General features: G+C 36.4%; 1 protein-coding gene across 1 annotated transcript in view; it reads right to left on the reverse strand.

Annotated features, from left to right (window-relative positions):
- Positions 1 to 23,948, reverse strand: part of PPP4R4 (protein phosphatase 4 regulatory subunit 4) — a 118,952-nt gene that overhangs the window by 12,361 nt on the left and 82,643 nt on the right. The window contains exons 16-23 of the mRNA XM_044665031.1: positions 17,641 to 17,788; positions 15,394 to 15,538; positions 10,726 to 10,767; positions 10,562 to 10,636; positions 6,122 to 6,191; positions 3,752 to 3,835; positions 3,373 to 3,466; positions 665 to 735 (exon numbers count right to left, since the gene is read on the reverse strand). Of these exons, the coding sequence (XP_044520966.1) occupies positions 665 to 735; positions 3,373 to 3,466; positions 3,752 to 3,835; positions 6,122 to 6,191; positions 10,562 to 10,636; positions 10,726 to 10,767; positions 15,394 to 15,538; positions 17,641 to 17,788 (729 nt within the window). The remainder of the gene's footprint in view (positions 1 to 664; positions 736 to 3,372; positions 3,467 to 3,751; positions 3,836 to 6,121; positions 6,192 to 10,561; positions 10,637 to 10,725; positions 10,768 to 15,393; positions 15,539 to 17,640; positions 17,789 to 23,948) is intronic.

The raw sequence follows: 23,948 nt of genomic DNA on the forward strand, positions 1-23,948 counted from the left end.
TCTTCTTTGTGAATTTATAGAAGACATCATGAAAAGTATGGACAAGATAAATGAATGTTCAGTATATAGTCTGAGTACACAAACAAAAGCAGGTTATTGAGTCTTTTAAATTTTTTGTTGTTTTTAAAGTTCTTAAGTAGATTCACTGCTGCTGACATTGAAAAAAGGAAGCAGACTCAGTATCATCAGAAATCTCTTCCAATGGTTACAATGCAGAAAGTCAAAAGGACACCTTTAGCAACTATCAGTTTTAATTCTTTCCTTTGCAGATGTAGAAACATTTACTATATAAATTCTATGACTTCTTTATGAAGTCCAATACAAATACATAAATGTTTCTATGATTTATTAATCTCTGGAAGAAGTTACTATAGATAAGTCTGTGTCTAAACTTGTCCTCAAAAACTGTGATGTCATTCACCCCGACATTTTGTCTTTTTTTCTCTTCAAATTATTGAGTAGTTGGCTTATAGCACTATAAAAATAGTATATTCAAGTGTTCTTTCACCTACTTGAAAAAGTTTAAAATTCCATAGGATTTTGATGAAGGCACAGACTTAAGAGAAAATTCTGTACCTAGAAGTGAAGAAATGTTTAACTAGGTTAAGTTCAAGAACATGACATTTTTATTAAACATAAGACTTCCTATAGTTCAGATACTTACCAGTATATGAAAGCAAAGAAGACTTTCCAGCCCCTGTGACAGAAGTTGTATATCCTGTTGTAGGATTTTTACTAAAAAAGAAAATACATTTTGTGGCATATTTAAAGTGAAAGACCACACTTTTTTCAAACATATAGTGGATATCTTTCTGTAGCATATGGACATATTGTATTAGTATGGTTTTAAAATTAAAATGCATTGTGTTTCTATCTTAGGAAATAAATCAAATGCAAATAAAATTTGACAGAATCTTAATATCTCAGTCCCAAGAAAATTATTGTTTTACCCCAAACAGCTTAATTCTACCTTGTACTTTTGAAGCAGTTTGATAGAAATGTTAAGTTTCCATTCAGCTCAAAGGCCTTTAAGACAGGTAAATGTTCTTATAAACATTTCCATTTCTGCAGATTAAGTCCCTCTTGTACTAAATCAGTGTTAAGTTTCTATTCCTTTTATTCCCCATTCTTGGATCTTCTTATTGACTAGGCCCCCTCATTGGACTCCAGCAATCGTCTGTTGGAAATGTCAGCACATACTCTTACAAAATTGGAAAAGGTTAAATACTTTTAGAAACATATCCTCTATAAAACTTTACATGAAGTTTTAACATACTCCCAAATATTACTAAAGCACTTTTTTTCTTTCTTACTGCTTTACCAATTTAATGCAACTGACATGCTTTAAAAATTTATTACCAGGGGGCAGTTAGGTAGCTCAGTGGATTGAGAACCAGGTCTAGAGATGGGAGGTCCTAGGTTCAAATCTGGTCTCAGACACTTCCTAGTTATGTGACTCTAGGCAAGTAAGTCACTTAACCCCATTGCCTTACCTTTACCACTTTTTTGTCTTGGAACCAATCACAGAATTGATTCTTAGATGGAAGGTAAGGGTTTAAGAAAAAAAAATTAAAAAAAAATATATTACCATCAGAAAATCATAGGCATTTGTTTGAATGACAGGGATTCTCCCTTCACTTATTTCCTGTATTTGAAGTCCCAGAAAGTCCTTTTCACTCACATTTAAGGAAGAAGACAGGCACTGCCTTCCTTTTCATACAATAGGCCTCATAATAGACAATGGCATGGACCAGAGGTGCCAAACTCAAATACAAATGGGGGCCACTAAATGTATCTAAGGATCCTGCATCCTCAGCATGACAAGTTTTAAAATGTAATATTACTTGTGCTTTATTGTATTTTTGTTTATTTTATTAAGTGTTTCCTAATTATACTTTAATCTGCTTTGGGAAACATTTGGGAGTCCTGTAGGTTGTATGTTTGGTACCTCTGGTGTGTACCATGGTGGCTTTTTTGAAGACAACCAAATGTCAGCATGACTACTTTTCAGTCTTTGGTATTACTGAGACTTTTTATCCTTTAGAAGTCACACATCTAGAGCAAAGAAGTTCCTTCTACCCAAGTAATATAATGATTCCTATATATGTTGTTCCATCATGCAGTGGGCCTACTGCATCTTTGGCTGTGGTCCTATTCATATACAGATTGGAGAGTCTAGTACCATGTTGGTGAAGATGCAGCACGCATGCCCCAGCATGCCAGTATGGGCGACTCTGTTCCCTCTCTTCAGAGTGCCAGAGGACAATGTTCACATGCCCCTCTCCTTTCCCCAGCAACCCAATATGAGTACTTCCTCCCTTCACTGTCTGAAGTAATGCAGTGGGGCTTACAGGCAGCTGGAAGGTGCAGTTTGGGTACGCGATCTCTAAAACATTTGCCAATGCTGGTCTAATAGCTTTTTTAAAGTGATAAATATTCTTTACAATGCTTATTTAGTTCCTTCAAGTCCCAACTTAGGTACCACCTCTTTCATGAAGCCTTCTCTTGACTGCCATTAGATAAGAGTAATCTCTTTTTACCTCAAACTTCTTAAAACATTTTTTTCTGGCCCTCTTCTTTGCACTTATTTGCCTTATACTACTTTATATAATAGTAATTTATATCAAGGTAAAAGATGAATATTGTAGAGAGGTAAGTTTAGATTTAATGTAAGGAAAAACTTACAAATAATTTCTTTGTTGTTCAGTTATATTTCCATGACCCCATAGACTATAGCTATCCATGGAATTTTCTTGGCAAGGATACAGAAGTGGTTGGCCATTTCCTTCTCCAATGGATCCTTTTGTCAGTCAATCAAAAGTTAAGTGATTTACCCAGGGTTACACAGCTAGGAAGTGTCTGAGGTTGAATTTGAACTCGTATCTTCCTGACTCTTAACCACTGAGCCAAAGCTGTCTCTTACTGATAATTAGAACTATTTAAAAGGCTGGAATAGGTGGCCTCTGAGGCAATGGGTCCAACCTCACTAAAAGAAGCAGAGCTTAGACAATCTATTTTCAACATATGTTGTAGAAGGAGTTATTATTTAGATATGGATTATACTAGATTATTTTCTCTCTTCTAGCTTGGAAATTCTGTGATGATTATGTGCAAGTGTTTCCCCCCATTAGGCTAAAAGCTTTGTATCTGCATAATCTGTATCTTATCTTTATAGCCATAGTAACTTTTACAATGTCTTAAAAAAAGGAAATAGATGAACTTTCGGCCTATTGATAATCTGTAATTAATTCTGTAATTTTTCTTGGGGGGGGTGGAATAAAAAAAATACAAGTAAAAATGTAGTAGGGCAAGAGAATAAGATATATAGTCATTTGTTGCTTACAAAATAAAGGGTTAGAACTTAAGACATACCCAGTACACTTTTCTAAGTTGCCATATTTAGGGTGAAGAGCTTGACTACTGAAGGACTGGCTTCTTACCAATTTGGATTTCTTGGTTTCTTTGCCTAGAGAAATAAATAAAAATAAAAATTTTAAACTGTGATTTTTTTTTCATTTTCAATAACAAAAAAAGACATATCTAAGTTGTTATGTCATAGTACTGACTGAAATATTTGGAAAATGGTCTAAAAGAAATTTCAACTGCATCCTACATTAAGAACAGGAACACAACTAACAGGAAAATGCAAATACATCCTCTACTATAACCTTTAATTGCATGTCCCAACTCTTTCCCCAGAACTAATGTGTATAAAGGAAGGGAAATAGCATAAAAGCAAGTTGTTCCTTACTTGTAGATGGGACAGATGAAGATGATCCCGCAACAGACATAGGAATGTTTTTTTGTAGCACGGTTGATGTTTTACTGTCTTTACCTAAAATTTTGTTTAAGTGCTGTTGTTATTTTTATCACTCAATTCTTATTCAAGCTCTATGCATATACAGTATTAGGAAATTAGATTCCAAAATCTATTTTTTGACATAACACATAAATTTCAGTATTTTTTTCATATAACCTTGCTTTATATACTTCAGATGTAAGTATTCATTGTTTAGTCCTCATTCTCTTCTGGTCCTTCTTCTACCTATCTGACTATTCCTTCTTGGTCTTGCATGAGGTAAAAATGATGATTCACTCAAATAAACAAACCTGGAGTCAGAAGGTAGGAGTTAAAAAAGGCAATATATGTCTTTTGTGAAAGGGAACATTTTAATGATGGGCTAAGAAGTACCTAGATAGCAAGCAGGCATTATATACACAAGGCTCTTCCCCCTTTCCCCACATTGAACCTTGACTCACAATCTAAAACACCTGTGATTCGGGTAAGGGGAGCAACTGAACTGTTCATTACCTTTTTTGTCTTCCATCAGTTTCTCTCCTAAATTTGTCCCAGAGTCCTCAATCAACAAAAGGTAAGAAACCAGCCTATGTGAGCTGAATGCTCATCCTGAGAATAACACACTCATTTCTATCTCACTCAGTCCCCCCTTTTTTTTTTAGGGATGTGTTATTCTCACTTGCCTCAGTTTCCCCTTCTAGGTATTGCCTCCAGGGTGGGTGGTTGTGCAATATGTAACAAGTAGTACAGATCATTAGTTGACAATTTAATTAATAGTTGAATTAAATTTTAAGAATTGATAAACAATTAATTTCTATTTAGTTAGCACTTGATAAATGCTAACCTTCAACTGCCCATTCACTTGGTTGCTTGGGATATGGAATTTTCATACTGGTTATCAGAATTTGTTATAGCAGGAAAAGATTAATACTATTTGACTTCAGGTATAGGTTAATTGCTAATGCAATAACCATTTTACTCAGGGATCATCAGACTCCAGTGGCCTTACCAAGTCAGAAGAATTCTCATCTCAGCTTAGGATGAAATTGTCCTCTCAACTTTATGAGGACCTACACCTATAATAATTCACATTCTTCTGAGCGTTTTGTAGTTTTTCTTATGAATGATGGATCAATCATCAGACAGCAGTACCTGAATTCCAAACTCAAAATAATATTAGTTGAGATCCCAAGAGCCTTTAACTTAAATGGCAAAACTTACCAATTGTAAGCTTTTAACTCCATTATCTTGAAAATTCCATAACCCAAATAAGCTTTTTTTCACACGTTTACAGAAAAATACTTTTCTTTAACTTTCCCATCCAATAAATACCAATTCTATATTTTTTTCACTATTTTAGTCTTCACAGACACTCCTTACATTACAATGGCTCTTTAACTGAAAAAGAATTTATCACCACCTTTTATAATTTATTTCTTCTCTTCTAATACTCAGGGCCATAAATGCTTATCTGTCTTTCTTGGTTGTGGGGAAATGAGAAAGTTAGTTACTTAAACTTACTAGTCTCAAAACATTCATTCTTTCCCTTCAAAGCCTCTTCAACACAGAATTGAACTCTCTGCTTTGCCTTTTTCTTCACATACACTACACACTTAAAACTTACATATGACATTCCTCCCACTGGACTTTATTTAAAAGCCATACACTCTGATTAAATATCTTAACAACATGTTTATTTCAGAGTCTAACACAACATTCCTCTCATCTTCTACTTGATTTTCACCATCATTATTCAAATAAACTTCACTCCACTAGGTATTCTTTTGCCTTCTAATTAGTAGCTGAAAGAACCCAGATCATTATCCTTCTTAAAAATTGTATCATTTAAATACACCATTTACAAACTATATCTTAGCACATTATCTTATCCAATTCATCTTAGACATTAATTTAGTCCACAGTACAAGTTCATAAATAATCTATGGTTAAACAAAATCACATTCAAACAGATTGCATTTAAACATATGTTTACATTCAACAATGAAATCATTCTTGCCTAAAGTATATATTTTGGTATCAATCCATATATCATAATTAGCCATATTTCATAAATCATTTAATAGTATCTCAAATTCTTGATATATGTTCCATTTCAGATTTACAGATATGAAACTTTTTCTTCACCAAAATTGCATTTAACATTATAATTTATATTTTTACCAAATCTGAAACAGGACCATGCTAAAACCACTTTTAATAAGTGCAAAAAAGAAGCAATAGTACTTACCAAGCTAAAAACCAAGTATTGTTCTTCAAAAGGCAATCATTAAACAGTGAAGAAAAGGAATACAAATTACTTACGTTTCTTTTCAAAGATTTTATCACTGCTCGTTCGTGACTCATTCTGCTGCTTTTCTTTTTCTAGTTGCTCCTGTTATGGAGACATTGTATGTAACATTAAAACAAAATAGCCTAAATAGATTTTAAAATTTCTGTAACAAAAAGGGGAAGCTAGGTGGCATAATGAATAGAGTACCTGGCCTGGGTAGGTCTCATCTCTCTAGGTTCAAATCTGGCTTCAGACACTTAATAGTTGTATGATCCTGGACAAATCATTTAATCTTGTTTGCCTTAGCTAACTCAACTATTAAAAAAGCTGTAGAAGAAAATATCAAACACTCCAGTATGATTTCCAAGAAAACCCCAAATGGGGTCACAAAGAACTGGGGCATGGCTGAAATGACTCAACAACAACAAATGAAAGTGATCCTAAGCTGCCAGAATGACCTTTTATCTCTTACAAATGGAATTGCCCATCCAAAGCACAAAATATATATTTTCAAACCATATTCAATGAAGTCACATATTTTTCTGAGTTCTTTTTAATTCCTCATGAAGGATGTACCAAAAATAGTAAGTCAAAATTTTCTGAAAAGGAAATTTAAAAATTCTCACATCAGCCAAAACAAACAATACATGTCTTTCAGATTAGTGATGTTTCATTAGAGTGTTTCAATTTCTATTTTTAAAGTCCTCAAGATAATGTTTATGTAGAAAGTAACTGAAAGTAATTAAAATTATTTCTTAGTTTTTCATACAGATTCAGTTATTTGGCATTATGGAGAGAAAAAAGGTTAAGCTGTTCAATAGAATTGAATTTTCTGGACAAATGAAGATTAGGTATCTATAAATATACTATTTTTAAAAAATCTTCAAATGGATTTTTTTTCCAAGTAGCAAAGATTGCTTGACTTCTTAAAAAGAAAATAGCTCATTTGTCTTTGTAAGGAAGAACAGTGATGTCATTTTGGTCATTTTGGTCCTCTTCAAGTATGAAGAACACCAACTAACTACAAGGAAGAAGAAAGAAAAGTAGTTTAAATACCCAGAGGGTCACAGAAGACAAAAATCCAAAAAAGGTATCTGTAATAAAATCCGATGACTTCATGTCTGTACTGAAATGCTTCCTCATCTGTAAAATGGGTATAATCTATGGTATCTATGCTGGTATCTATAATTAATCAGTTCTTTCTCCTATCCTTTTAAGTTTAAGGCCCTTTTGATTAGATTTGCAATATGTCAGGAAGGTACATTCTTATGAGGCTTTGTTAGATGCCTTACATTCCTGACCAAGAGCCTGTTATCCCCATAAAATATTAAGCCATGGTCCACAAGTCCCAGTCCTTATCCTGAGAGACTCTCAAGTTATTTCACATTCCTGAACCTATTTTCTCTTCTTCAAAATGAGGAGTTGGGTTAGATGGATTCTTGAGATCTTTTCTACCTCTAAACCAGTGATTCCCAAAGTGGGTGCCACCACACCCTGGTGGGTGCTGCAGCAATCCAGGGAGGTGGTGATGCCCAGAGGTGCATTTATTTTTCCTATTAATTGCTATTAAAATAAAAAAAATAATTTCCAGGAGTACTAAGTAATATTTTTTCTGGAAAGGGGGCAGTAGGCCAAAAAAATTTGGGGAACCACTGCTCTAAACTGAGAAGCCTGGGTTACTAGTTTTAGCCAGCTATGCAATTCTCAAATAAATTTCTTTTTTCTAAATTCCTTGTCTTTAGTGGGCAACTGTGAGTGGGCAAACTGTGCCTTGCTTGGATCTTCCAATTTCCCACCCAAGATCATTTATTTATTTATGCTATTTGGATTTATACTATTTGCAGTATCTTGTGAACCCTACTGAATCACCAGAAGGGGGAAAAGCCTTTGGAGACTTCTTAGTTTTTAGCTATATTTCTTTCTACTGTTGATATTTATTTGACAAACTATTTAGTAACTGAATAGGAAGTCATCAAATACCACTACTTTTCCTCTTCTTCCTCTGATCTTTCCTGAATGCTTTCTTCCTTGATAAAGTATGTAATGCAGGGTTTGCTAAGCTGGTGCTACGGGCAACTGGCAGCTGCTGGCAAAGGACCTAAAGGGTCTTTACAGGCTGAGGGCAACCAGCCCCCAGCCAGAGATAACTAGACTCTGGCTTGGTGTTATTTGATCAACTAGGAACACTGATGATGTTGTTGCTCTAGAGGTGGCCCTAACCACTAGGCTACATATCTAAGTTCCTACCCATGATCCACCTCCCTTTACCACCCAGGGCCCAGGGGGAAAGGTCAGGGATACTAAGTTGACTGAGTGAGGTCAAGGGAAAACAGAACCCCAAGGTTGGGTTTGCAGGACCTTATATAGTCACAGCCCAACTGCTGGTTAGCCCCTGGCATCTGGCACATGCTACCCCAGAATTCCATTCTGATAACTGACAGGATTGCCTAGGGCAGGGGTTGGCAATGTATGGCTCTCGAGCCATATCTGGCTCCACCTCCTGACCTGCCAGTCTGGGCAGAGCCCCAGGAGGCCCTTCAGCCCCCGCCCCATATTCCAGCGCCTTCTGCCTCCATCCTCTTCCTTCCATATGCGTTTATGGCTCTCATGGCCAAAAAGGTTGCTGTCCTTTGGCCTAGGGTAATATTACAATGTAAGAACCCCTGCATTACAAGTATGAGGTTCTACAACATCATTCCTTGAGAAGCAGCTATTTCTTCCTCAAAATTTCCCTCTTCATAAAAATCCTCAAATAGCTGGCTTTTGTTAGCACAATACATACTTTTTCCATTTTTTCCACCTCCAGGTGGCATTTCTTCCACTCCCTAATCTCCTGACATGACTCAAGTCTCCTCTATTTTCAAATTATTTTTTTTCCTGTTGAAGCCTAGGTTCTCTTTAGGAACACTCCATTTCCCCTAACAACCTCAAATATGAATATGTGTACCTTAAGGTCTTTATGTCTTTTCTTCCCTTAGAAAGATCAGTCTACTGGCTCAGAACCCAAATATCAGTCACATTGTCTATGGTCCATGGACATGAAATTGCTATTAAAAAATGTGCTTCCAGATAAAATGGGAAAACATTGTTTAGAAACTTAGAAACACTGTTTTCAATAAGGTTGTAAAAAAAATATTGAGAGGCAGCATGGTGTCCTGGATAGGAGAGCTGGCCTTGAAGCTGGGAAAACCAAGGTTCAAATCTGGCCTCTGACTGTCTATGTGATGTTCAGCAAGGCAGTTCATTTCACAGTGCTCTAGTCAACTCTCTAATATATAAATTGAAGGGAAAGTGCTAACCTGCATTGATAAGATTTTATTCACCTAGGAGATCCCTAAGTCAATGAAATTTCAGGTCTAGTTTCTTTCTCATGCCTTATATGAAAGGCCCTATGTCAAACACTGAGGACAGGACAAGATGTTTAAGACTCAGAAGCTATGCACAAAGAACTGACAACTCAATGAGAAGGAAATGATGTGTACAAATAACTACTATATTAGCTAAATAAAAACCATGTTCTTAAACATCAGTTATCTTTGAGGAAAAATAATGGCTTATCGCCATTATTATGTATAATTTTAAAATGATTTATTTATTTATTTTTAAATTAAAAAGTGATTTAAAAGCACACAAAAGGTACAAAATGCTAAGAGACTACTTTTGTTTGGGGATATCAAGGAAAGGTATAAGAAAGAGGTGACATTTGAATTGGGGTTTGGAGAATGATATGATTTCAACTAACAGATCTGGGGAGAGGGAAGGTTAATGACATAAGCAAAGACAAAGAGGAGTCAGGGGAGTGGTAAGGCCTATTTAGGCAATGGTAGCTAGGAAACAGGAAACCTGAAAGAAAGCAGTAGAATTGAGGCCAGAAAGGGAAGGTAGAGGGAGATGGAGACCTTTTGTTTATAAGCTTAAAAAAAAAAAGGTGATTTTATTAAGTAGGAAATGTTCTATCCTTGAAGGCTTTTGACTGTAGGAGATGATGTCATCAGTTTATGTATATGCTAGAAAGTTTAATGCAATAGCAGGGTATAAGATGAATAGACCCCTCCAGGTGGGGAGGTCACATCCTCAAGGCAAACTGAGCTGTGGTTTTGGATAGAAATGATTTTGTTTTCTTCTATGTTATCCAAAAGCATGCAAGAAAGAGCAATAAGACAAAGAGATGACATGGCTTTGGTCTGGAAATATCCTCAAAATCATAGAAAATGCTAGTCAAACAAGGATTTTGTCCTCTTTCCTTCCCCAAAATCTAATGGACACAATCAGAAGATAAATATCCTTTCAATTCATGAAATCCTATAGTAAAAAGCATCAGATCTTCTCTTTAATCTTTTTAAGAAAAATACAGTGAGGAAGGACCATTGAAGAGACTCTCAGTAAGTTTAATCCCAAATGTAAAGTTGTCACCTGCTGGAAAAGATTCTCCCACGTAATAAAAGCAATGGGGAAAAAACAGAGAAACCTACCATTTCCAAAAGAAGGAGCTCTTCTCTTTCTTTTTCTTGATCCAACAAATCTTTTTCATAAAACCTTTTCTGAAACTGTTTAAAATTGAAAATGAAATGAGGAAGCATAAATAATAACTAACAAAAATTTTAAATATTCCTTTCAAAGTATATAGTGTACTTACAGCATCCATAGACATTTCCATTCTATCCAACTCTAACACAGTCTATAAACAAAGAGTTAAAATCATGGTTATTATTTTTTATTCCAAAACAGTAATAACAAAATCAATCATTTCTTTAAAATATTCAGGGAGTGAATGCAGCTGGGTAGCACAAGGGATTGAGAGCCAGGTTTAGAGACAAGAGGTCCTACATTCAAATCTGGCCTCAGACACTTCCTAGGTGTGTGACCCTGGGAGAATCACTTAAACCCCTATTGTCTAGTCCTAACTGCTCCTCTGCCTTAGAACCAATACATAGTATTGATTCTAAGATGGAGGGTAAGGGTTTAAAAAAATATTCAGGGAAGAAAACTTGAAGAATTCTATACTACAGTAAGTGTGAATGGAAGACTTTTACAGGCCCCTTTAGCTCTTAAAAAATAAGCAAAGCATATCTTGGTACTAAGCACACTTTAACATACTATTAACCAATAGGTTAACATACCATTAACTTCTAGAACAATGTAATGTAAATATGCTTTTTAAATATAATAATAGTATTGATAATTATAATGGTGATGCTAATGATAGTATTTATATAGTACATGAAGGTTTGCAAAGCACTTTGTATATGTTATCTCATTAGATCCTTACAAAAAACTATGAGGTAGATGCTCTTATTTTTCTTATTTTATAGACAAGGAAATGGAGACTGGGAGAAGTTAATTGACTTGCCTAGGGTCATAGAGTCTGAAGTAGGACTTTAACTTGGGTCCTTCTGCAACCAAGTCCAGCACTTCCACTGTACCATCTAGCTGCCTTGATTAACTCCTATTTTTCCTTCATACTTTCCATAGTTTTGTGCCTATTCTTTACACTTTATTTTGTGCTTTATAAGTATATTCAGCTTAAGTGATTTCTATTCATTCTCAAGATCAAGACAGACTGAATTTTAATAAACCAATACAGTGATGATTAAGTTTTTATCTTATGGCTATAGCTACATAAGCCAAGCTGTATTATGTTCTTTTATCTAGAATATCTTTTATCCTCCCTGCTCTTTTACATTATAAGCCTAATTACAAGCTAATGAGGGTGTTAAGCCAGTGGTTGATCTGATCAATTCTAAGGCTTTGGTCTAGAAATCTCTTCTTTCACAGTAGAAGATACCTGGCTGAAACAAAACACAATAAATACCATATTGTGATACTTTACCTGTTGCAAAATACTACCTCTGACAGTCAGATGATAAGCACTTCTAAGTGTCTACTATATACCGGGGACTGTGTTAAGCATCATAGATTTGAAGAAAGACAAAAATCCAGGCCCTTATCCTCCAATAACTCACATTGTAAAGGAGGGGAAAACATGTATATAAATAAGTAAATATAAGATATATGCAGAGTAAATGGAAAGTAATCTCAGAGATGAAGGGCCTAGAGCTGGAGGTCCTAGGAATGGCTTCCTGAAGAAGGTGAAATTTGAATTGAGTTTTGAAGGAAGTTAAGGAAACCAGGGCATCGAGGTAGCACAGCAGATAAGAGTGCCAGGCCTGGAGTCAGGAGGACCTGGGTTCAAATCTGGCCTCGGACACTCCTAGTTGTGTGATCTTCAGGAAGTCACTTAACCCCAATTGCCTATCCCTTACCACCCTTCTGGAAATGATACTTGGTATTAATTCTAAGAAAGAAGGTAAGGGTTTTAAAAAAAGAAAAGAAAGCATAGGGTTCTTTATGATTGATCCTGGAGGTAATAAGAAACTACTAGTTTATTGAGTAGGGAGTGACATGGTCAGACTTATGTTTAAGGAAGATCACTCTGAAAGCTTGAGTGTAGGACAGATCAGAATGGGGAAAGACTTGCAGCAGGAAAACTCTCCAGGTGTGAGGTGATAAAAGCCTATAGTAGGTCGACGGCAGTATGAGAGGGAAAAAAAGGAATATTTGAGAAATGTTAGGAAGGTAAAATCGAGAGACGTTGGTAATAGATTGTATAAGGTGAGGGGGGTGGATCAGAGAGAATGAGGAGTCCAGGATGACAACTTGATTCTGAGTCTTGGTGCCCAGGAGGATAGGAATGTCCTCAAAAGTAATAGGGAAGTTAGGAAGAGGGGTAGGTTTTGGTGAGGGAGATGATGAATTCAGTGAGTGCTGTGTTAAATTGTCTACAGGACATGCAGTTTGAGAGGTCTAGTAGGTAGCTAGAGATGCAAGACTGGAAGTTAGCAGAGAGGTCAAAGGTAGATAAGTAATTTAAGAATCATCAGCAGAGAGATGATAAATGAATTCACAAGAGCTGATAATATCAACAAGTGAAATAATAAAGAGGGAAAAGAGAAGAGACCTCAGGAGAGAAGCCTGTAGGACACCGATGGTAGGCAGGAGTGACCTGGATGAAGATGTGGCAAGAGGATCTCAAAAGGAGTGTTCAGACAGGTAGGAAGGAGAGAGCACTGTAATGAAAACTTAAAAGAGAAAAGAATATTAAGGGGAAGGAGGTATTCAACAGTGTTGAAGGCTGCAGAGAGGTCAAGAAGCATAAGAGAAATAAAAAGTTTACTTTACTGCAGTTAAGGGCCCATTTGAATTTGGAAAATGTAAGAAAGTTATTTCTTCCAAAGTCTCTGGCACTTTCAAATGGTTCAACATCAGAAAATGCTATGATTTTATCAGTGGAAATATATTTAAAAAGTCATTATCGTCTGCTTTGCCACAACATACTAAGGCCATGGGATCATTTCCATTTGACTTATGGCTGAAACCTTCCATGGGTGGTGTTTCCCCATTAGAATGAGAATTCCTTGAGAGCATGTACCATCTAATTTGTCTCTTCAGTGTTTTTGTACATAGTAAGCACTTAAAATATTTTTTTTCATTCATTCATTTATTAGATCCTTAGCAATGTCTGGCCATTTACAAGTAGAAACACAGAAGCATCTATGATAGAAGTGATCCTGAGTTGTCACGAGGGAAGGCTGGGGAACTGGCAATACAAAGACAGAAGAAAAGGCAATAAAGAAGTGGCTGACTGTGAAGTTAAGACTTAATTGGGTGAGAGGAAGGAGGAGATACCAAAACAGGTATGATAATCTGGAAGAAAAGAGGAAGAATTAAGGGACTGATGTGAAAGGAATAAGGGACAGGAAGAGGTAATAGGACAAGAGATTTTGGTAAAAAGGAAGATTTTCAGATTTCAGGATTTTGGTCTTAGAAAAGTTTTTATGTTTGTGGTGAGTTTTAAGCTATAATGTCATTCTTGATATCATTCTTAAGATAAAGATTCCCATGGGATATCCCTAACAAATCTCTGATAACCCATTATGTGGCCATCATCCAAAAGTTAATGTAAATCTTTGTTAAACTTGTTTGTAGTTTTGGCTTATACAATCCTGAAACTAATAGCCACATCCACATTCCTAAAGAATTTTGTAGCCGTTTGCTACCATCTCAAGCTTTACCTTAAACATCTGTAATTAGCTGAAGTTAGAAATTCTGGTAATAGTTAAAAAAATTAATTTGTTTCTATTTAGGTATACATAGAGCTGCTTGAAAATTTAATAGTTTTAAAAAGGGGATTTATATTTCAATGAACTAAAATTGTATAAATCAAGAATAATCAAATGTGGTTAAGTCAACTGACACCAAAAGGGCTAAATTTTCAACTAAGGGAGAAGGGATGTACTGAGAGGCTAGAATCAGCAACTTGCATTTTACTGGCAATCCTTATAAAAAGGTTCCCATAGTTTAAAGGATTCCACTACCAGATGCCTCAAGTACTGTCAACATTTTTAAAAAGGCAATTTCTTCTGTTATTGAAGTGAAGCAGAACAGTTTTTCCCAGATTTAAATCCAATGTCAATTTCGGCTGATAAACTTAAAACAAAATGCCATGCAAATGAATGCTCACAAACCAACTATATCTCTTTATATTCCATATTAGATTCATAAAAATAGGTTTGCTATGTTCTTGTAAAATTTGTTAATTATGAATGGTCATGTGATTCATAATTATTTGAAGCTTATATTAAGTTATGTTCTACTTTATCTTCCTGTACATGCCACTAAAAGAATTCTCTAGGAGCAATATGTATAAAAATAGGAAGTCATGTGGCACAGTGGAAATTTGGGCATTGAATTGGGAGTGAGGAGACCTGGACCTAGTTGCCTTGGCTCTATCACTAAGGAAACCATATTCTTGGGTAAGTCACTAAATCATTTTTGGCCTTAATTTCTTTTTTGTAAAATGAAGGAGCGGTCTAGATTTTTAAGGGTCCTTCCATATAAAACTTCAGCGTTTTATAGAACACATGCTATTTTTATGAACAAAAGCATTTATTCACTTGGATGAAATAATATTTTATTTTGAAGTCTTAGTCATGTTTATATCAAGAAATTCTAATTCCTTTAGATCATATGCAAAAGGATCCATATATGCTCATGTAGGATGTTCTCTAATTCCTATTCTTAAAATAAGGGATTTTGATGATTTTTCTAACATCAAGAGCCAGAATAGTGAAGCTGGGATCATCATTATTTTACCTTTCTGAGAGGTTGCATGCCCAGGAGATAAAAAGCTGGCCTCAATGTCAGAAAGGCACACAATATGACCCCCAGCCTCTCTGTTTTCTCTGCAATTCTTGGGCTTTTGTTATATCCCCAGCTTACTGAAAGAGTCATAAATTATACTTACTCGTTTTACAATAGCTAGAACATCTTTATCTTTTTCTTGACAGAGGAGTTTTCTTATACACAATTCTAACTGCTGAAGTAAATGTTTGTCCGCAGGAATCTTGAGAGTAGATTTCACTTTGGGCAAAAGGTAGCAGAGTTTCATTCTATAGAAAAGAGGAGTAGTACTTAAAATCCAGTGAACAACTAGAGTAAGTGAAAGCAGCCTGGGAAGAGTGGAGTGGATTATAAGAATAGTTCTGCACTGTAAAGTTAAAGCCCAGGTTTTAGGTCAGTTTGGGATCACTTTGCTAGATAAGATGCCTTTCAAGATCTATCCCTCCAAAAGAAATAGACTGGAATATTCCTAAAAATCATTCTTAGAATGGGATGCTACATAGCTCAGTAGATAAGAGTGTCAGGCCTGGAGTCAGGAGGACCTGCTTGATTCAAATCTGGCCTCAAGAACTTCCTAGCTGTATATAACCTTGGGCAAGTCACTTAACTCTGCTTTGCCTAGCCCTTGCCACTCTTCTGCCTTAGAATTGATATTAAGACAGAAGGTAAGGATTAAAAGGAAAAAAAAAAAAAGAATGAATGAAATGCTAGGATGCTTTGTTCAACCTAAACTTCTAGCTGAGACTTTTTATGAAACACCAAAAGCTATTTTTTCTTGAAATCACCAAGGGGAGCTGAAAGGGACTTTCTTCTAGAGTGGCTTTAGCAAGAAAAAAATAACATTGAAGTAGACACACACAGTATGCCCTTATTAGCAGAGCACTACCCTATCTGCTTCTACTTCACAAGGCCATTTTGAGGACTGTTCTAACTTCCCTGAAAATAAAGAACTGTGGCGTTGAGTCATATTGATAAGAGGAAAACATACCTTTCTGAACTTTAAGATTTTATTTTCCATGTTTATTCTAGTCCTAATTTAACATAGTCAGAGTCATTCAAAGAAAGCTATGAGCTATGATAAAAGTTTTCTTGGCCTAAAACAGGCTCCCAAATCAAACTGTACGTAAGCCATATATCAGGAAGAGTAGTAATTGTTTCTTCTTGAGAAGCTCTTACCCTATGAAATTATAATTTCTATAAAGTCAAGGTTATGATTTTTTTCTTTTTATCTCCACAGCTCACAGCTCAAGGGTATCTTATGATGGATATATATATATATATGTATATATATATACACACACACACATACACACACACACACACACACACACACACACACACATATAGTTTCACAACTGGCAGCTACTACCATATAGCTTTGTGAGGGCAGAAGCAAAAAGGTTTCAAAATAAGTTGCTGATGGGAGATGTGTAAATAGAATTAGCTCTAGCCTATTCATAGTTAACACTCTACTTACCTGAGATGATGTCATCCCCACCTCCCTGAGTGGGGAGGGGGATGAGTTACCCACACGTGACAATAAGTAACAAATCAAGAACAAGGGACTGCCCTTTGGGCAGTCCAAATCGGTATAGAGGCTGCCATTTGTCCACTTGAATTAGAGGTGGACCCACAGGAAGTGACGAGACTATCTCTTCAAGTATGTTGGTTACTTCCTGTGGAGGCAGTTCCCCCTTTGAACTTGGTGCTGAAGGATCTCGAGGGAGACCTCAGGCAGCTTCTACTCTGAGTGGTCACTTGGGTAAGTTAGGCTGACTTCCTTGGCCTACCTTGGCGTTTTCCAAACTCTGCCTTAAGTAGGCTTCTTGCCTCTCTGATTGCTAAGGCCTTGTGGCGTGTAATCTAGTTTAATTAGCCTTTTAGCCCTCTTTCTCCGTTTGGGCCTCTGCAGGCCTGTACTAGCCTCTCCCTCTCTCTATTTCCTTACCTTTCACCTTCCTAATTGTAAATAAACTACCTTAAACCTGATCCTGACTTGGATCTATTTTAATTATGGAATCAATCTGAATTATTGATTCCTGGCGGCCACACCTTAAATATATATCTATAAAATAGCTAAAATTCCCTTACAGAGAACAGCATCAAATTCGTGTCACTTTGCTGAAAAAAGAAAAAGCTGTGTGCCTTGCTTTGATAAATGCTATCCTAATGGTACTGGCCAGCAAATTTGGGGCAGTGTCAGAGGAATACACTTCAAAAGATTAATGACAATTATTAGTCAAGTCCAATAATGATTTCAGAGCACAACAAACATTCGTTAATAAGAGAAGAAGATTTGCTCTGGAACCAACTAAAGAGGTGCATAGGAAATTGATAAATCATACAATATTTCATTGGATTGATGCCATACCTCACATTTGCTACTGGGTCATGTGTCAACTCAAGAGCAGGTAGAAAGAAATATTTACAGAAAAATGATTTGGAAAAGAGCTCGATAATGAATTCACAGGTGTCCAAAAACCGAAGTCTATACCAGTAGCTTTTTCCTTGGCCCAATTCTGAAAAAAAAAAAAGAAAAAATTATGATGAATTCAGTTTTCTGTTTTCAAAAAGGTATCCCAAATGGAACTGCATGGTACAAAGAGGAGAGCAATGCAAATAAATTCAAATTTTTAGGGGCAGCTGGGTAGCTCAGTGGAGTGAGAGTCAGGCCTAGAGACAGGAGGTCCTAGGTTCAAACCCGGCCTCAGACACTTCCCAGCTATGTGACCCTGGGCAGGTCACTTGACCCCCATTGCCCACCCTTACCACTCTTCCACCTATGAGACAATACACCGAAGTACAAGGGTTTAAAAAAAAAATTCAAATTTTTAATCATACCCACAGCAGTATAGTGAATAGAGTACTGAACCTAGAGTCAGAAAATCAAATCCAGCCTCATATATTGAACTAGATATGTGACCCCAGGCAAATCGTTTAACCTCTATATTTGCTTCAGTCATCTCATCTGTAAAATGAGGATAAAAATAGAATCTACTTCCAGTGGTTGTGAGAACAAAATCAGTTAATACTTTTCAATTGTCTTGTAAACCTTAAAGATCGACAGATAGACTGAGTCAAGAAGACTTGAATTCTAGTCCCAGTTCTGCTACTACTAGCAGCATATATATGTAAAACATTTAAATTTTGTGAGCTTCAGGAGCTCTCAGAACCTGATCTGTTGAATTTCTGCTGTTAGTCTCTTCCACTGCTTGGTTACATTTCAATGGATCTATGACTTCATCAACATTTGCACTTCCCTTCCTCCATGTGTCCCACACTCACACTCTGATGTTTTGACTTTGGGTCTTCTTGTAACCCTTCTAGGTACTGTGTGTCCCCATGTGGAAATTAAGGGGAAGAGTCAAAGCTGAACAAACCCAAATATAGCTTTTGTTAGAGTTTATTTATTAGAGTTTATCATCACTGTCTACAGATGCTAGATTAACTCTGTAGTGACAATACCAAGATGGAGGATTCACTCAATATTACCAGTTGGCAAAATCTGCCTCTTCACTGTTCCCCAATCCCAGCTTTCCCACAAGTCAAAGTTTACCCTCAGGGACAAACACAACTTCTCTATGTATTTTTACCTACTAAGTATCGGACACAAATTTCTGGGGATCTGCACCTGTGGTGAAAATTTATTACGCCAATACAATCTCCAAGATATTATTAGGTTTATTAAAAAAAACAAAACAAAACAACTTTGCCTTCCGTCTTGGAGTCAATACTGTGTATTGGCTCCAAGGCAGAAGAGTGGTAAGGGTAGGCAATGGAGGTCAAGTGACTTGCCCAGGGTCACACAGCTGGGAAGTGCCTAGGCCAGGTTTGAACCTAGGACCTCCCATCTCTAGGCCTGGTTCTCAATCCACTGAGATCTCTAGGCCTGGTTCTCAATCCACTGAGCTACCCTACTGCCCCCTATTATTAAGTTTATTGAGAGGTGGCCAGTCTCACAATAAAGCCAGACTCTGGTCAGTGCCAAGACCAAAGACCCCAAAACTTGAGTTAGCCTTTTTTTATGCCAAGAAATCTGATGACATAGTGACAGAAAATACAATAAAAATTAAAACAGAATGGATGCAAAAATCTTTCACATAGGCAGGTCCTAACCAATGACACAAGTGCTGAATAAGCTGGAAAGTACAAAAATAATCACTATGGGTGGTGGCCTATTTCTATTATTATTGCTGACCTTTCCAAGGGTCTGCAATAATCAGTCAGGGTCTAAGTGTTTTTGCTGACAATCATGGTGTAATATTAGGAGTCAGCAGTTGGGTGACTGATGTCTGCACCCAAGAGCAACCCCCCACTTCCTATCTGACTATCTTGTCATACACTCCAAAGGAGCCCTCCACCTCCTGTCTGACTGCCTTGCCATATACAGAGAGAGGTGTGGTAGGCTCAATAGAAGCTTCTGGGTTACACGCTTAAGGTCAAAATGCCTATCAGCAAGATTTGGTACTATCCTACTCTGTATGCTTATAATTCATAGGAAGCAAACTATATTATTTACGTTATAATCATAAAGGCTATTATAATCATAAAAGAGGGTAGGGGGTTTCACACTCACCTAATAACCTAATAAACTTCCAGGGACCCACAAATGGTGCTTTCATATTCCATCCCACTCTAATAATTGTGCGTACACAGGTAATCACTTAAAGGGCAATATGAACTCCCAGTGTCCATGCCACATTCAGTACTATATATACTCAAAGGACTGGTTTCCCAGCCCTGCATACTCCACCAGTAACCTGTCACATGGATTTCCTGAATATTCTGTTATAATTCATGTGAATTAATTCAGAACTATAATCAATTTTTTAAAGTTTTATTCTATTTTTAATTATAGTCACTTATAAGTCCTCTAATTCAGGCATAAAACTATTTCCCCTTCAAATTATTACCAATGGGGAAAAAGAAAAAAGAAATTGCCAGTGGTACAGATCACAAGATACCCATACCTTCTAATCCTGTGCAGTTCTTATTGATCTTCTTCCATAAATCCTCCATCTGGAATATACCCAGTCTGTTCTAGGTCTTTTAAAATTCCATGGAGACTAGTGCAGCTTATCTATTTTTCTACTGTGCAAGGTGGAATTAATGGATTTGAACCAAATAATATTATTTACTATTATGCTGCTGAGAAGTGATCTTTTTGACAAGAAAGTTTTCTAAACATTAATGAATTATGGAATCAAAGAGATGGAAAGGACCTCAGAGGACAACTAGGTCAACTGTGCCTGTTTAAGAATTCCCTCTAAAACATCAATGAGTCATCATCCAGCCTATTGGGAGATCTTCAGTAAGGAGATGTCACCTTCTTCTCCTATGGCAGCCCATTATACTTTTTGGATAGTTCCATTAGGAAATTTCTTCTTAAACGGAACCTAAATATACCTCCCAACAAATATCTCTGCTTTCTAAGGCCAAGAAGAACAAGTCTAATTCCCTCTTCCACAAGATACTCATTTAAGTAATTTTAAAATTATTATCATGCTTCTTCTTCCCTCCCCTCACCCTAACCTCTGCCTGCTTTCTTTCAGGCTAAGTATTCCTCCTCCTTAAAACTTCTCCTCACCTAGTATGGTTTACAATCCTGATCACACTCATCTCAACATACTCTAAAATTGTCTCTGCCTTCCCTCTTTGAATACAATGTCTTTTTGTATATAAATGTAGCACTCAAAGGTCTGGATGATAACCAAAATAAAGTTCCCTTTAACTCTCAAAAGAAAAAAATACATACATAAGCTTATGCATATCTATGGGAGACTCTATTTTTCAATCACATTTTCTGGACAATATCTTTTTTGCTATTTCTTATACAGAAGTCATCAGGTTATCTTTCCTTTGTCTTCTGTATCAATAAGAATTGCAATTTTTTACAGAAGGTGACATTCTGATATTTTCAGACATAAATCACAAGAAGATTACTGATGTTAAAAAGATGGAATTTTGTGTCAGGAAACTATTTAGGATAATCAAAAGTGAAGCATGTTTCCCAAATGCAATTCCACTTGTTTCTCTTCCTCTTCTTCAATCCTGAGTTCACTCTTTATCTCCAATGCCTATCGAAGCTATACAATACTGATGAACTGTCTAAATGAGCTGTCCATCTGGCTTGCTGTTATAAATTGGCAGTAAACATTCTTCAACTTTTTGATTTTTGCTATGGAGATTGTTAAGATGACTCGAGAGGCTGGGGATCTCATTGAGGTCATATAGTGTTCTGGAGCTTAATATAATTAGCAGTGCGTTATCTATAAACAGGAGCATCTGATGAGCTTGACTTGTCTATAGCAGATTCTTCTTCCTTTTGAATTCTGCTGAGAACAATCTCCATGGCATAGACTGCTGGTGAACAAAGGTCTCCATGTTTTATTCCTTTCAAGAGGCTAGAAATCTAAGGAGTGTTGAAAAAATAATTTCTGTAGTTGCATCTATTCACATGTGAGATATATGTGTGTTGTACACAGCTTTGTTGTTGCTTTATGGAATTAAATACTTTTTTGTTAGTAATCAACAAACACATGGCAGGATCATGCATCCTTATTTCCTTCAGTTGTCTGTCTTGTTGATTGCTGTTGTTTGGTTGTTTCACTCATGTCTGACTTTTTGTGAACCCATTTGGGGCTTTCTTGGCAGAGAGATTGAAGTGGTTTGCCTTTTCCTTCTCTAGCTTATTTTATGGATGAGGAATCTGAGGCAAACAGGATTAAGTGACTTGCCCAGGACCACATAGCTAGTAAGTATCTTATGCTGGATTTGAACTCAGGTCTTCCTGACCCCAGGTCTGATGCTCTATCCACTAAGCCAGCTAGCTGGTCTTGACTAAAGATGAAGTCAGCTATAAAAAATCATTTGCAAAAACCTGAGTACTACATTTTGTTTTCATCAGATACCTTTCATAAATGTGAAGATCATTCTCAAAAATATTTTTAGAAATAAGAAACATGAATTGATAATTATTATATCAGTTACCTTTTATTTTTGCTACAATACTGTCTCTGGCTTTCTTCAAACAGTACCTTTGTAAGATATTTTGAAAAATCTGTTTTTTTAACCCATGTTACTTCCAACAAACCCTTACCTTCTGTCTTAGAATCAATACTGTGTATTATTTCTAAGGCAGAAGAGTGGTAAGGGCTACGCAATAGGGGTCAAGTGACTTGCCCAGGGTCACACAGTTAGGAAGTTTCTGAGGCCAAATTTGAACGTAGAACTTCCCATCTCTAGGCCTGGCTCTCAATCCACTGAGCTATCCAGCTGCCCCCCTTGGTTTAAGTCTTGATGTTTCATTCTAGTATGAATTTCTTAAATGCCATTTCTACATCCTTATATTACAGAGAGGAGACTAAGGTGTTAAGACTTCAAAAGAGATGTTTTATTTTTCTCAGTGATGGAAACGGAACCCTATAAAAATGCTGGAAGATCATTCCCCTCTTTAAAGTGTATTTACTGTCTGCTTTCCAGAATTTCATTTACAAATGCTTTTTGGATGACAGCTCCTTGAGAGGAAGAACTGTCTTTTCCCCTTTTTCTATCTCCAGTGCTTAGCACAGTGTCTGGCGCAGAATGGATATTTATACATGTTTATGGATTGATTGGCTTAGCATCAACATTTTTTGCAGACCATCCCTTCCATTGATATTTACTTTTATATGAGGCAATAGTACTTGTATTCTTCTACCATACTCTTTCTTGATGGTTTACAAATGAATTTAGATTTTTTAATATATATATATATATATATATATATATATATATTTTATTTTTTAAACCCTTAACTTCTGTTTATTGGCTCCTAGGTAGAAGAGTGGTAAGGGTGGGCATCAGGGGTAAAGTGATTTGTCCAGGGTCACACAGCTGGGAAGTGTCTGAGGCTGGATTTGAACCTAGGACCTCCCGTCTCTAGGCCTGACCCTCAATCCACTGAGCTACCCAGCTGCCCCTATGAATTTAGATTTTAAGACTAATAGTATGTGTAATAGAAAAAACTGGTAATGTCTGTCTACAGATCAAGTGCTGACAGAACTCCTATCATGGTGATTGCTTTACATTTATTAACATCTACAGGAAATGGTAATAATCATGGCTAGTGTCTCTTCCTTTATCCATTTTCCAACCTAGGGGATAGCAACAGCTTTTTTGAGTGGTTCAGATTAAATATGATGCTGCTATACAAAGTAACATCTTTAAGATTTCTGGTTAAGAGAGATTTTGACTTTTGTTGTAATAGCCAATAGTCTGACTATACACAAAGAGCAGACACTCTCATTTGTTATTAAAAAAAAAAAACCTTATCTTTTGTCTTAGACTCAATACTGTATTTTGTTTCCCAGACAGAAGAGCAGTAAGAGCTAGGCAATGGGGGTTTAGTGACTTGGCCAGGGTTAGACAGTTAGGATGTATCTGAGGTCAAATTTGAACCCAGAACCTCCTGTCTCTTGGCCTAGTTCTCAATACACTAAACCACTACTTGCCCACTGACTCATCTGTAACCAAATTTTCCTACTGTTTGCTTGAGAAATTACTGATATATATACAAGGCTTCTGATTAGCCTACATGCTACACACACACACACACACACACACACACACACACACACACACACACACACATGCACGGTATTTTCCCTGTCCTATCTGAAGACTGAGGTCATTAAGTAT

Source organism: Gracilinanus agilis, chromosome 2 (assembly GCF_016433145.1).
Source record: "Gracilinanus agilis isolate LMUSP501 chromosome 2, AgileGrace, whole genome shotgun sequence".
Classification (NCBI taxonomy): domain Eukaryota; kingdom Metazoa; phylum Chordata; class Mammalia; order Didelphimorphia; family Didelphidae; genus Gracilinanus; species Gracilinanus agilis.